We start from the raw sequence: 12798 nt of genomic DNA on the forward strand, positions 1-12798 counted from the left end.
TAGATGAAAGAAGTAAGCTTGAGGGGTGCCCGGCTGGCTCAGTCAGTAGAGCATCTCGGGGTCATGAGTTTGAGCCCCAGGTTGGATGGAGAGATTACTTAAAAAACTAAAAATATATATGTCGTTAAAAAAACTGTGTTCTTAAAAAAAAGAAATAAGCTTTACAGAGTCATGTTTATTTATTTAGCCTGCTCCATCCTCCTTTTTTTCTTTGCTTATTTAAAATGCCTTCGAAAATCAGGGACTTTTACACTTTTCATGCAGCGAAATGTCAGTTCATGATTTTGTTCTGAATTTTTACCTAAGTAATGTAGAAAAGTCTTATTTGGCTAATCTGCTTGAGTTGCTATTTACCAGGTCCCTGTCTTAACGGGAGACCTTAGCCTGCTTATTGTGGTACTTTTTTTTTTTTTTTTTTTTGACAGAGACACAGTGAGAGAACACAAGCAGGGGGAGTGGGAGAGGGAGAAGCAGGTTTCCTGCGGAGTAGGGAGCCTGATGCAGGGCTCCATCCCAGGACCCTGGGATCATGACCTGAGCCAAAGGCAGATGCTTAACTGACTGAGCCACCCAGGCGCCCCTCATTGTAGTACCTTTGACAATAGAAAATAAAGATGCTGCCGACTCATATTGATAGTTGGTTTTTTTTAAGATTTTATGTATTTATTTGTCAGAGAGAGAGCACAAGCGTGGGTGCACAAGCAGTGGGAGTGGCAGGCAGAGGGAGAAGCAGGCTCCAAGGAGCCCAGTGGGCTTGACGCCAGGACCCTTGGATCATGACCTGAGCCAAAGGCAGACACTTAACCGACGGAGCTACCCAGGCTTCCCTGGAATTGACAGTTTTAGTAAAAACATACAGTACAAGTGTTTTAAAAACCTAGTTTGAATCCTGGTGTAATAATTCTAGGAAAAAAGGACTGATGATAATACTTGATTTAGGACAAGGTTGATCTTTTTGGAATGTCACTCCCTAACGTATGTAGAAGTTTGCAGGAACATCTCAGCATTAGCTCTCCATCAAGTGAAAAGGAATTCGAACAGTCCTAACAAAAGCAGATCGTTGCTCACCGCTTGAAAGGGGGGTTACACATTTTCTACTTGGGTGCTGTAATATAAATTAATATTTTTCCTTTGAAAATTCCTTTTGCTTTTCTTTAAAGAAAGGTTTCCTCACAAAACTTTTCAGACATTGCTGTTTTTAAGTGACGTTATTTCCCCTTCCATTGTTTTTCTTTAGGCTTATCAGGAGGGCAGACTTCAAAAGCTACTAAAAATGAATGGCTCTGAGGATCTCCCTGAGGCCTACGACTATGACCTCATCATCATTGGAGGGGGCTCAGGAGGACTGGCAGCCGCCAAGGCAAGGCTCCCTGTGTGTTATCTGGGTGATGGCTAGAATAGTCACATTGCTGACAGACTTCTGGTTCTCCCTGGAATTTGTTTGAGCCACTCTTGTGCCATTTTGCACATTAACTTGGGCAGGACATGTTTATAAAGGAACTATTTTATAAATCATTTTTCCAAGTTGAACTCTATCTTTTTTTAAGATTTTTTTTTTTTATTTTTTATTTATTTGACAGAGAGAGACAGAGAGGGAACACAAGCAGGGGGAGTGGGAGAGGGAGAAGCAGGCCCCCCGCCGAGCAGGGAGCCCGATGCAGGGCTCCATCCCAGGACCCTGGGATCATGACCTGAGCCGAAGGCAGATGCTTAATGACTGAGCCACCCAGGCGCCCCTGAACTCTATCTTCTTGATGAAAGTACTTCTATAGCTTCTGTAGCTTAATAAGAATAGCTTGGAGTTTTAAAAGCCCATTTCTAGTCTGTCATGTTTACCTTTCCAATTGATTTTAATACTTTTATTTTCCAGGAGGCAGCCAGATATGACAAGAAGGTAATGGTCCTGGATTTTGTCACTCCAACCCCTCATGGAACTAGATGGGGTAAGCTTTAAAGTATTTTAGAAGTGAATTTGTAAGAGCAGGTTTTTCCCTGGCATTGGCTTAAATGGCTCCTAAAACCCAATTAAAAATTTAAAAATTAAAAAAAAATCTACCTTTTTCACTTTGGGCTGTTAAAATGGACTCCAGTTAAATGTTGAAAATTTAGGGTTTTTTGGCAGTCAAGATAATGCAAAACTTTATCCACAGCTGTTATGATGATTTAAAGCTAAATATTTGAGTTATCTTTTAAATTTAGGGGCTCAATAACTGAAAGTTTAAATACTTTATCTGTGGATTTCTGTTTTAAAACCAGTTCCTACATTCATCAAGAACTGGAATTAGATATCTTAATGAATAGCCCATGCTGCTTCTGAGTCTTGGTGAATTAAATGTTCCTTATTCATTTATTCCACAAATATTAATTAAATTATCACTTATTATGAGTAAGGGCATTGGAGAATATAGCAGTGGACTCGGTAGACATGAAGTCTAAACTGCCCTTGTGCAGTTTATATGCTAGTGGGGAGACCAAGATAAGCAAGAACTTTATGAATTATGATAAGTGATACTAAAAATAATTATATGGTAGAATAGAGAGGAACTGGGTAGAAGAACGAGTTTAACTTTGAGAAGATTATCAGAGAAGGCCTCTGAAAAGGTGTCCTTTAGATGAGGCCAGAAGAATAAGAATGAACCAACTATGCCAAAAGCTGAGGAAGAACCTTCCAGGGGACTTTTCTCAGTTTCTCTCACAGAATAGAACATACAAAGGCCCTGAGGCAGGTAGGAGTCCTATATGGTTGTAGCACGGATGGTATGAGCTGGAGCTAAGAACGGAGAGGAAGGCAGGTGTCAGTCTGTACAGGACCTGGTAGGTCAAGATGAGGAATTGGATCTTACTAAAGCATAGTAGGAAGTCTTTGAGAAGGGGATTGATGTGATATGTAAATCTTATCAAGATAACTTAGCTACTCTAATTAGGAAGCAAGAAGCAGGAACTCTGGATAAGAGAGTGTCAGAATTTCTAATTGATCCATTCAGCAAATATTTATTAGGTATCAGTCACTATTCTTGTGCTGGGCATAGCCGCTCTGGCCTGTGGAGCTTATACTCCATAGTCGCAGTCTGGAAGCATTCTCTTCAGAGGGCTTATGTGAAGTCCACTGCCGTCCTGCACTCTTAAGCCATTTTGTCTCCCTCCCTGCTTGCCTACATTTTGTTTTAATGGAGACAGTCTATCACCATGTTCTTTAAGCTCAGAGATTCTAAACCTTTTGTTTGTTTGTTTTGGTCATGAATCCTTTCGTGAGAATCCACGAAAGCTGTAGACCACCTTCTTTTTTTTTTTAAGATTTTTAATTTATTTGTCAGAGAGAGAGCGAGCACGAGCAGGGGGAGCGGCAGGCAGAGGGAGAAGCAGGCTCCCTGCTGAGCAGGGAGCCCGATGTGGGACTCGATCCCAGCACCCTGAGATCATGACCTGAGCTGAAGGCAGATGCTTAACTGACTGAGCCACCCAGACGTCCCGACCACCTTCTTTAAAAAAAAAAAAAAAAAAAAAAGTTCATATATACCAGATTTTATATGTAGTTCTAGACCCATTACAGTCCAACCATGGCCAGCTTAACAACCCTGTTACCATTTAGTTCTTTTCATAGATGTGGTGGCGCGTGTAGGATTGTACACAAAGTAAAATTTCAATTTCTGGCATCTTACCAGCAGTTAATTTTGAATCTTTGCAGTGTGTGGAAATTGTGGTAATCTCATTTTTCTTATATTTTAGGATGTGTCACTGTTTGATACATAAGGCTCTCTGAGCTTAGAAATGCCACGAGTCTTAGAATAAACTTGTAAAAACAGTATTGGCTACATTAGATTATGATCTTCCGTAGCACAGTAATAATTATTGACCGTTTTCTTTAAAGGATTGTGAAGCTGGATGTAAATTTATCTCTCAATGTTGTTGCAGGTCTTGGAGGAACATGTGTGAATGTGGGTTGCATACCTAAAAAACTGATGCACCAAGCGGCTTTGTTAGGACAAGCCCTACAAGACTCTCGCAACTATGGTTGGAACACCGAGGAGACGGGTATGGTGGGAGAAGCCGCTCTTCCGTTTGTGCTTTTGAGGGATTTGAGCTATGAGCTTGCAAAGCACCATCCATTTTTATGGGACTAGAAATTGACCTGGGGGTTTTTACTGCTGACAGTTTTTATGTATAAAATTACTGTAGTTATTCTGTGTCAGGTAGCTGCATAGCTGTTGTAGTAAGAACAGATACTGTGCTTGGAGTGCCTTTCTATGATAGAAAACCAGAATTTTTTAGATAAATTCTTTATTATTATTGTTGTTATTATTATTTTTAAGTAATCTCTGTGCCCACTGTGGGGCTCAAACTCATGACCCCAAGATCGAGAGTCGCACACTCTACCGACTGAGCCAGCCAAGTGCCCTTCAAATAAATTCTTATATATAGAGTTTCATAAAGAGTGTAAGTTACATTTGCTCTCCTTTGAAGCTGTTTTATTTTTCTCTCTCCAAAGAAATGTTTCATGAGCTGATATTTTGGGGGTGGGGGGACTGCTTATTTGTTGAGAAAGAGGTGGTTAGTCTTTGTTGGGTAAAATATCTAGAGTACCCTAGCAACCCTAGGAAAGTTGAAGAGAAATTGCTGCCTTTGGAAAGTAGATTACATTATCTGGTAGAAGAAAAAAATGAGGTTGGCACGGCTGCATAGTTAATTAACGACATAGGTCACCATGTCTTTGAAGAGGGAAACTCCAGTCTTATGTGATATTAGTTTTTTGTTGTTGTTCTTAAAGATTTTATTTATTCCTTCGAGAGAGAGAGAGTACAAGCAGAGAGAGAGGCAGAGGGAGAGGGAGAAGCAGGCTCCCCACTGAGCTGGGAGCCCAACATGGGGCTCCATCTCAGGACCTGGAGATCATGACCTGAGCCGAAGGCAGATGCTCAACCAACCGAGCCACCCAGATGCTCCCTGATAATAGTTTTGAGATCTACAGGGTATGGGGCATTTGCCAGGGTATTTTATTTTGTAGTTTTTTCTGAGTTTTAATTAATAGTTTATTAAATATTAAAATAAGGCATAAATACATGCTTTGAAACATTTTGCCCCTACTCAAATTAGTCCTGCTTCCTCTGTTTGATGCTTTTACATCCTGTTTGAAATCAACAGTACTTTTTTCCCCAAGTCTGTAGTCTTAGAAAATCAATTACTTTAAAAGTGTTCTTATGCTGGGGTCACCTCTCTTTCCTCAGATCCTTACAAAGCTATTCTCTGTCCATGACCTTCGGGGCCTGAGGCTGGTACTAAGAGTTTCCTTGTTTACTTCTGAGGTGCCATGCCTCATATCCTTTTCTCTTGTCAACAGAAAGGGCAGTCGAGGTGACCCTTTTGACCTATGGAATATGAATTTAACACATAATCTACCGATAGTCTGCCCCTAGGCCCACCTCTGTCCCCCTACCCAAGTTATTGTTTCCTTCTGTGTCTGAAAGTCTCCTCACTGAGTCTGCCATTCATACACTCTTTCCCTTCCTGGAAGCCTGCTTTTAATGTACCTGGTTAACAAGAGGTCTCCCTTCAGTTAATTTATTAGACTTCTTAGTAGACATTTTAGAAATTCTGATAAGGTTATAGAATATCGCTGTTGAGTGCCCACTATTTGCAGTTGAGTCTGTGCTGGGGAAATACAGAGATGAGTAACACAAATGGTATAGGTACACAGATTCCGCTAATCACTGATGCACTAATATCATTGATGTGCAGACCACATACCCTGGGAGCCCAGAGGTAAAATTGGTAACGTGAGTTAAGTGGGCACACAGTCTTTGCTGGTATTCTGGGTCCCTTGGGTTAAGAACTTCCTTCACCCCAGCCCTCCTGACACATTAAAATGTAGGTTAATGTAATAGTCAGACCTGGCACAACTTCTGACTTTGCCGTTCACTGCATGTCATGAGGATTAAGTACGGCAGCGGCTCAGATAGCCACTACTCATCATATCGTTTTTGTGTCTTCCTCTGGACTTGCTGCTTTTAATTCTTCCATTCACAGTTTCAATAAATTGGAGTAGACTCTGCCAAGCACTTGGTTCTTTGTTTAATGGGGTGTAGAAAAACATTTACAGATATAGGAAGTTCGTATGTTTGAACCAAGTTAGTTCCCTCTTAAAGAGGACATGTAACAAGAATATTCACCTGAAAAAGTCTAGAGTTCGTTGGAAAAAGTAAGGTTGTTCCAAGCAAATTTTGATTTATGTAGCTTTATAATTTCCATATGCTGTCATCTATACCTAATGTGTCTGTCTCTTAAATCTAGGTAAATAACAGTGCTGGGAGCTATATAACTCAGTCACGCAATTTTTATTTATTCATATAGGGATCTAGTACTCAAATTGGTATGTTGTACTAATTGCTGTTAGCTTTAAGCTATCCACTCTTATGAAAAATAAAGTCACAGGAACAGAATTGCTTAATTTAGTTAGAAATGTAGAAGTATATATAGTGGGTCTTTAGAATCTTAAAAAGTTAAGTACAGACTTCTGCTGAATGTGAAATTTTATTAACAGGGCCAACTAAGTATAATTCTAATAAATTCAGTAATCAAGTGGGTGGTGAAATAGAATTTGGTGAATTGACAGATCTTTCCAGCAGAAGAATATCTCTGTAGCTGTCAGGTAACAATAAACAGTAGCTATGCTTATTTATGTTGAATTTATTTCTAAATTTTATAACAGAGAACTAATAAATGTATAGCCGCTGAGGTAATAAAGAGCCACTACTGGCATAGTCCAGATCTATACATTAAAACCAGTAAAAACTCCCTGAAATTTATCTATTTATTTATTTATTTAAAGATTTTATTTATTTATTTGACAGAGAGAGTGACAGGGAGAGAGGGAACACAGGCAGGGGCAGTGGGAGAGGGAGAAGCAGGCTCCCCGTGGAGCAGGGAGCCCGATGCGGGGCTCGATCCCAGGACCCTGGGATCATGACCTGAGCCGAAGGCAGACGCTTAATGACTGAGCCACCCAGGCACCCCAGCTCCCTGAATTTTAATGGGATTTTAAGACTTGGACCAAATCAAAGTCTGTCTTTAAAGAAATTATTTATTCAACTAAATTAACAGTTTTACTCTTGTGCTTCTTCCCCCTTTCCAGGTTGTAATGTTAGAAATATATAATTTTCTATTTTTATACCTTCCTCCTCTTGTATATGCTGGGAGCAACAATCTTTGATGAGAGTTGTGCCCTGTATTTAAATCCCTTCACTCTTCCTAAATGGAAACCTTGTGGTTTGTTTACTGTGTTATCTTCCGTTCTTCTCATTGAGCCTTGGGACTTCTGAAGCTAGCTGTGGCCTAGCAGAGACCCAGGTCTGCCGTGCCTGTCAGGACCCACCACTGAGGGAGCAGTCACCACCTCCCTCCTTTTAAAATGGTTGTAGTGAGGAGTACAGTGGATTTAGACAGATGTTACTTTATGTCATTAGGTCTTAGAGCGAGAAAGAAACTTGGCAATGTATTTTTCAAATGAGAAACCCCTAGAGGCTGCTGATCCCTGTTCCCACAGATAAAGCATGAAGGCTTAATTTTGCATTTTTTAAATAGAAACACAGCTAATCTCATGTCCTTGACCAAGTAACAGTGTAACAGTGCTCCAGTGTTCTGGGAAGGTTTTCTTCTCTGACACTGTAGATAGCTCTAGGCGTGGAAGGAGGAGAGGGAGCTGGACCAGGCAGCAGAGCTGAATCTGTGACTGGCAGAGTGACACATCTAGGACTCAGCTGTGATCTGCCCTTTATTTGAGAAGTTTTATGATCCCTCTATCATTACAAAGAAAGCAAGATCATTGAGGATTTACAGGATTAATTCTTCCTACACACTCCTGTTGTTTCATATATAGTGTATCTGTGTCTGCCACTGAATTAGTGTGTGGCCTTGGGTAGGTCATCCATCCTTGATCTCCCTGTGTATATACTGGAAGTAATTTGTACCTCTTCAGGTGTTCTGAAGTTCGAATAAGTAGGTGCGCTGAAGATGTTAAAGATACCACAAAGTTCAGTTAGTCTGATTACTCTTGTCAAATTTAAGAGTGTGGCCTGGCTTTCTGTAGTAGGATAGGGGCAGAGCAGGAGCAACAGACAGTTGGCTTTAAGATCCAGCTGCTGTGGTGGGCATTAATGTCACACACAGGTGAATTACACATCTTGCCTGCTCAGCTAGAATCTATATTGCAGAAGCTTAACATTGGATTATAACTGGCAGACTGAGCCGGCTGAATCTGGAGACCTATGAGAAATGCTGGAACTGTATCGGCAGGTGGGCTGAGTGGGGATGTGCACTATCCAGGTAGTGTTTGGGAATTCAAGGAAGTGGTGGATTTGGGGCATTATCAGAAGGCAGCACAGCCCTAGAGAACTAGGGTTCCAGATATGTTACCATCCAGAGTCCAGCAAGGATCCATTTACCACCAGTAGTACATAAAGTAGGAATTTGGATTTTACAAGACAGAAGCTTAATTCTCAGAATGAAATGCAAGATCAGGACCATAGGAGTAGCTAGAGTTCCCAGATGCTGAATCCCAAACTGGTGGGCTAGAATTTTTGAGTTCCTTCTGCCTGAGCATAATCACACTAGAGATTGGGGGCGGGGGTGACTGCCCTCTATACCAGAGGGTGAAGAAGGAACTTTGGTAGAAAAGGGGTTTGAGGAATTTGAAAATCAGGTGGGGCCTGATGGCTGCAAAGGAAAGCTTTAACAGAATTAAGGCTGGGATAGGTCTAATTGTCGAACTTGAATTTTGAAATAATTGAATTTTTTGGTGCTATTATTTAATCTCAACTCTGTCTTATTTAGAATATAGTATCTCCTGATGGATTAGCAGAGTATAATCCACTTAATAGTTCTATAATTGTGAAATTTCCGAAGTGAATCAATCCTCCCTGTGGTCTAGTTCATTATTTCTCCCCGGGGGCGTTATTGGTATGTTGGGCTGGACACTTCCTAATTGTAAGAAACTATAGTAAAGGATATTTAACATCGCTGGCCTTTGGTCATTCCTAAATCACTGTAACAGCCAAACACATCACCAATAAAATGTTTGGGATTTGCTTAAAATAATTCTAGTAAAGGGGTACCTGGGTGGCTCAGTTGGTCTGACTTTGGCTCAGGTGATGATCTCAGGGTCCGGGGATCCAGCTCCATGTCAGGCTCTGTGCTCAGCCGGGAGTCTGCTTCTCCTTCTCCCTCTCTTTCTGCCCCTCCCCTCGCTCATGTGCATTCTCTCTCTCTCTCTCTCCCCCCAATAAAATAAAATCTTAAATACTCTAGTGAAAAAGGGGGTATATGAAATGAGATTGGCAAAATGTTGGGAATTGTTACAGCTAGATGATTAGCATGGGGGGGGGGTGAGTTACACTATTGTATTCCATTCCTGGGGAAGAAAGCAGGAGTGAATCCTTTCTTTTCTTTTGCTAGACTGAGGCCAAATGGGCGGGTTGGCAGGGCTCCCTTCGCGCTCCCCAGCCCCGCCCCCCAGCAAATCACCCTCTCAGCATTGCAACCACAGTGGCTTCTGCAGTCACTCTGTTTTCATTGATCTCTCAAAGTCTAACATTTTATGATTCTGTGAACTGAATATCGGCGATCTATTCTCTGGGAGGCCACAGACCAATTTTTGTGTTGTCATTTTCAGTTCTAGAGGCTGGCCGTTGGGTGGCTAGACTTGGCTCACCACTTCTTATGTGGCCAAGCAACTTATTGACCCTGAATCTAAGATTCAGCCGACAGATCTTTCAGTATATGTTGATTCTCTTTTCCTTCTTTCCAAACCACAGCTTTCTAGGACCTGCCTTTGTCCTGTCACGAGAGTATATTTTATCTGTGTCCTCTATTTTTTTTCTAGTCATTGATAAGTCATTAATGAATGAATGATTGATTTTTATCCATTGAAATTTAATATATTAGTGCCTGGCTCAAAGGATTCGTTTTTTTTTTTTTTAATTGATTTATTTTAGAGAAGGATAAAGAGTGTGCATGCACAGGGAGGGGCAGAGGGAGAGGGAGAGAGAGAATCCAGAGCAGACTCCCCACTGAGTGTGGGGCCCGACCCAGGGCTGGATCTCATGACCCTGAGACCATGGCCTGAGCCGAAATCATGAGTCGGATGCCTAACTGACTGAACCACCCAGGTGCCCCCCAAAGGATTCATTTTATGATAGAATTAAAAAAAATCTTCCTCTCTTTGGTGAGTTGGGGATTTGGGAGTCAGTGAGACAGTCTTAAAATACTCTGTCTAGATCAAGGGTCAGCAAACTTTGAATGTAATACAAGGCCAGATAGTAAATATTTTAGGCTTCACAGGCCCAATGATCCCTGTCACAACTACTCAGCTCTGCCATTGTGGCACAAAAGAAGCCCTAGATGATACATGTGAATAAGTGATCGTGGGTATATAAACTTTTTAAAAAGGTGATGGGCTACATTTGGCTGTGGGGCCTTAGTTGGCCTTTGTTCGCCGGCCTCTGGTCTAGACTCTGTTACCAGCTCACTCACTCCAGACCTGGCTACATCAGGATCCCTTGGGGATTGTTAAAAATACAAGATCTTAGGCTTTACCACACCTTATTATTCCAGCAATCAGTATTTACAATCAAAGTAAAATTCTCGTTCATTTCTAAAAAAGAAAAAAAGTTTGTGCCTAGTTATTTTAAAGAATTGTCAGAAAGCCTTGCATGATGAATTGTCTGATAGTCTTCTAAAAAGGAAAGAATATTTGAGCATGAAAAAGTTGTTTATATGCTTAAAATGAAGGACCCTGCTCTTTCAGACTAAAAGCTCTGCTCTTTGTATTCCATGCGAATAGTACTGAGAAATGATCTTTGCCTGGCAGTTGAAAAGCTAAAAACATTTCGTCTTCTCTTCTTGTGCAGTTAAACATGACTGGAATAAAATGACAGAAGCCGTACAGAACCACATTGGTTCTCTGAACTGGGGCTACCGGGTAGCTCTGCGGGAGAAGAAAGTCACCTATGAGAATGCATTTGGGCAGTTTGTGGGTCCTCATAGGATTAAGGTAATTGTGTGATTGGTTGGGGGTAGGGGAGGAAAAGAGAAAGTGATTATCTTAGTAGAAGGAAAAGCCATGGTGACCCAAACTGTCCAGTTTGGCGATTTTGCAGTCACATCTTACGGGACTTTCTCTTGTGGGGTGGTAGTGTGAGCATACTGGATTTGGGGCCAGGTTACCTGGATTTGACTCTCGGCTCTGCCACTTACCAGATTTATGATTTTGACCAAGTCTATTAACTACTCAGCCTTCACATCTTTATGTATTACCAAATTTTTATGAAGATCAAATTGGATAATGTGAATGGCCTTTGTTAACTATCTAATGAATAATAAGTTATTTAAAGTTGACATTGGTTTCTTTGTAGGCAACAAATAACAAAGGCAAAGAAAAAATTTATTCAGCAGAGAGATTTCTCATTGCTACTGGTGAGAGGCCACGTTACTTGGGCATCCCTGGTGACAGAGAGTACTGCATCAGCAGGTAAGGGAGTGTTGCAGGGAGAAAAGAGAAACCCATTGTAGATTTATGCTTTTCAGGTTTTTTTTTCTTCAAACACATTCAGTCCATTCCTAGAACATCCTAGTGTTTTGCCACATTTTTGCCCAAAGGGACAGGGACTTGGGAAAAAAGAGAAGGGAAAAATTATTTTATGCAAGAATTCAAGACTAAACATTGGTCATCTTACCACCCAGTTAACATCACTGCTGACATATAGATTTATGTTTGGAATGTACATATGTGTGAGTGTATATTAGAAATGTATAATATTTAAAACCAGATGGATATTCATGCAGATGCTAAAACAATGACAGAATGGCGGGCCATGTAGATTTATTAAACCCTAGTCCCTCCTCCTTGCTGTTCACATGGTCACAATGTCAGTGTAGGTTGGCCTTCTGAAATGAGTCAAACAAGGTTTGGCTGTGTGATTTATTTTTGCCCATCTGGTGATCATACGGTGACATAACAATTCACATTAGGAATAAAATAAGGAATTTCACATTATGACGACATTAAGAGAGGTTGTTGAAAAATATGTGCTCTTGGATGCTTTTTGCCCAGAGGTTTCTGATTGTGCTGATTGTGTTCTAAGTTATTCCTTTTAGGCCCTTTTTTGGGGGAGGAGATACGATTTTTTTCCTTTGTGCCTCATATAGGGGCAGCTCAGATGGCAACAGTTCTCTTTGTTGTCTTGGATAGCTTCCTTTCTCATATTTAAAAAAAAACTCATTTCCTAACAATGCTTTTCTGATCTCTCTCATGTCTTGTATATTCTTCAGTTGACTAAAAGATTTTGTCAGGTTTTCCTTTTTATAGTTGGTTTTTATTTTAGAAAACAGTTATGTTGGAAGTTTTCTCCTTTTCTCCCCATTCTTGATAATTGGTGTTCCAGATAAAAAGAAGTAACACAGATTTTCCACCTTGGAAAGAACTGAGTGGTGGTGATATGAGGGGTGGGGGTTTGGGTTTGTGAATATACGATATTAGACACATTAGGGGAGAATTACTCCAAACAGTTCAGAATTATTTTGTTTGACCATGAGTTAGGTGGTTTGCTGTGTTTGGCCCTGGGCAGCTTGAGCTACTCCCAAAGCAACTGAGTGGCAAGAGAGGGACAGTGTCTAAGGCCTTGTAAACACTTCTCATATATTATGTGTGTAGCTAATTGAATGTTTTTAATCTTAAAAGTGTATTGTTCTTGAGAAACCAAAAATTTTGCTTTGATTTAGTCATTACTCACATATGAACATTTTCAATTT

General features: G+C 40.7%; 1 protein-coding gene across 3 annotated transcripts in view; it reads left to right on the plus strand.

The window, feature by feature from the left end:
• Positions 1–12798, plus strand: part of TXNRD1 (thioredoxin reductase 1) — a 61906-nt gene that overhangs the window by 19154 nt on the left and 29954 nt on the right. For all 3 annotated transcript variants that reach the window (XM_028121618.2, XM_028121617.2, XM_028121616.2), the window contains 5 exons: positions 1238–1360; positions 1871–1943; positions 3913–4032; positions 10899–11041; positions 11403–11518. In XM_028121618.2, the coding sequence (XP_027977419.2) occupies positions 1274–1360; positions 1871–1943; positions 3913–4032; positions 10899–11041; positions 11403–11518 (539 nt within the window). In that variant the 5' untranslated portion in view covers positions 1238–1273. The remainder of the gene's footprint in view (positions 1–1237; positions 1361–1870; positions 1944–3912; positions 4033–10898; positions 11042–11402; positions 11519–12798) is intronic.

Source organism: Eumetopias jubatus, unplaced genomic scaffold (assembly GCF_037043125.1).
Source record: "Eumetopias jubatus isolate StellerSeaLion01/CBP00866 unplaced genomic scaffold, mEumJub1_p1.0 scaffold_8, whole genome shotgun sequence".
In the NCBI taxonomy this organism is placed as follows: domain Eukaryota; kingdom Metazoa; phylum Chordata; class Mammalia; order Carnivora; family Otariidae; genus Eumetopias; species Eumetopias jubatus.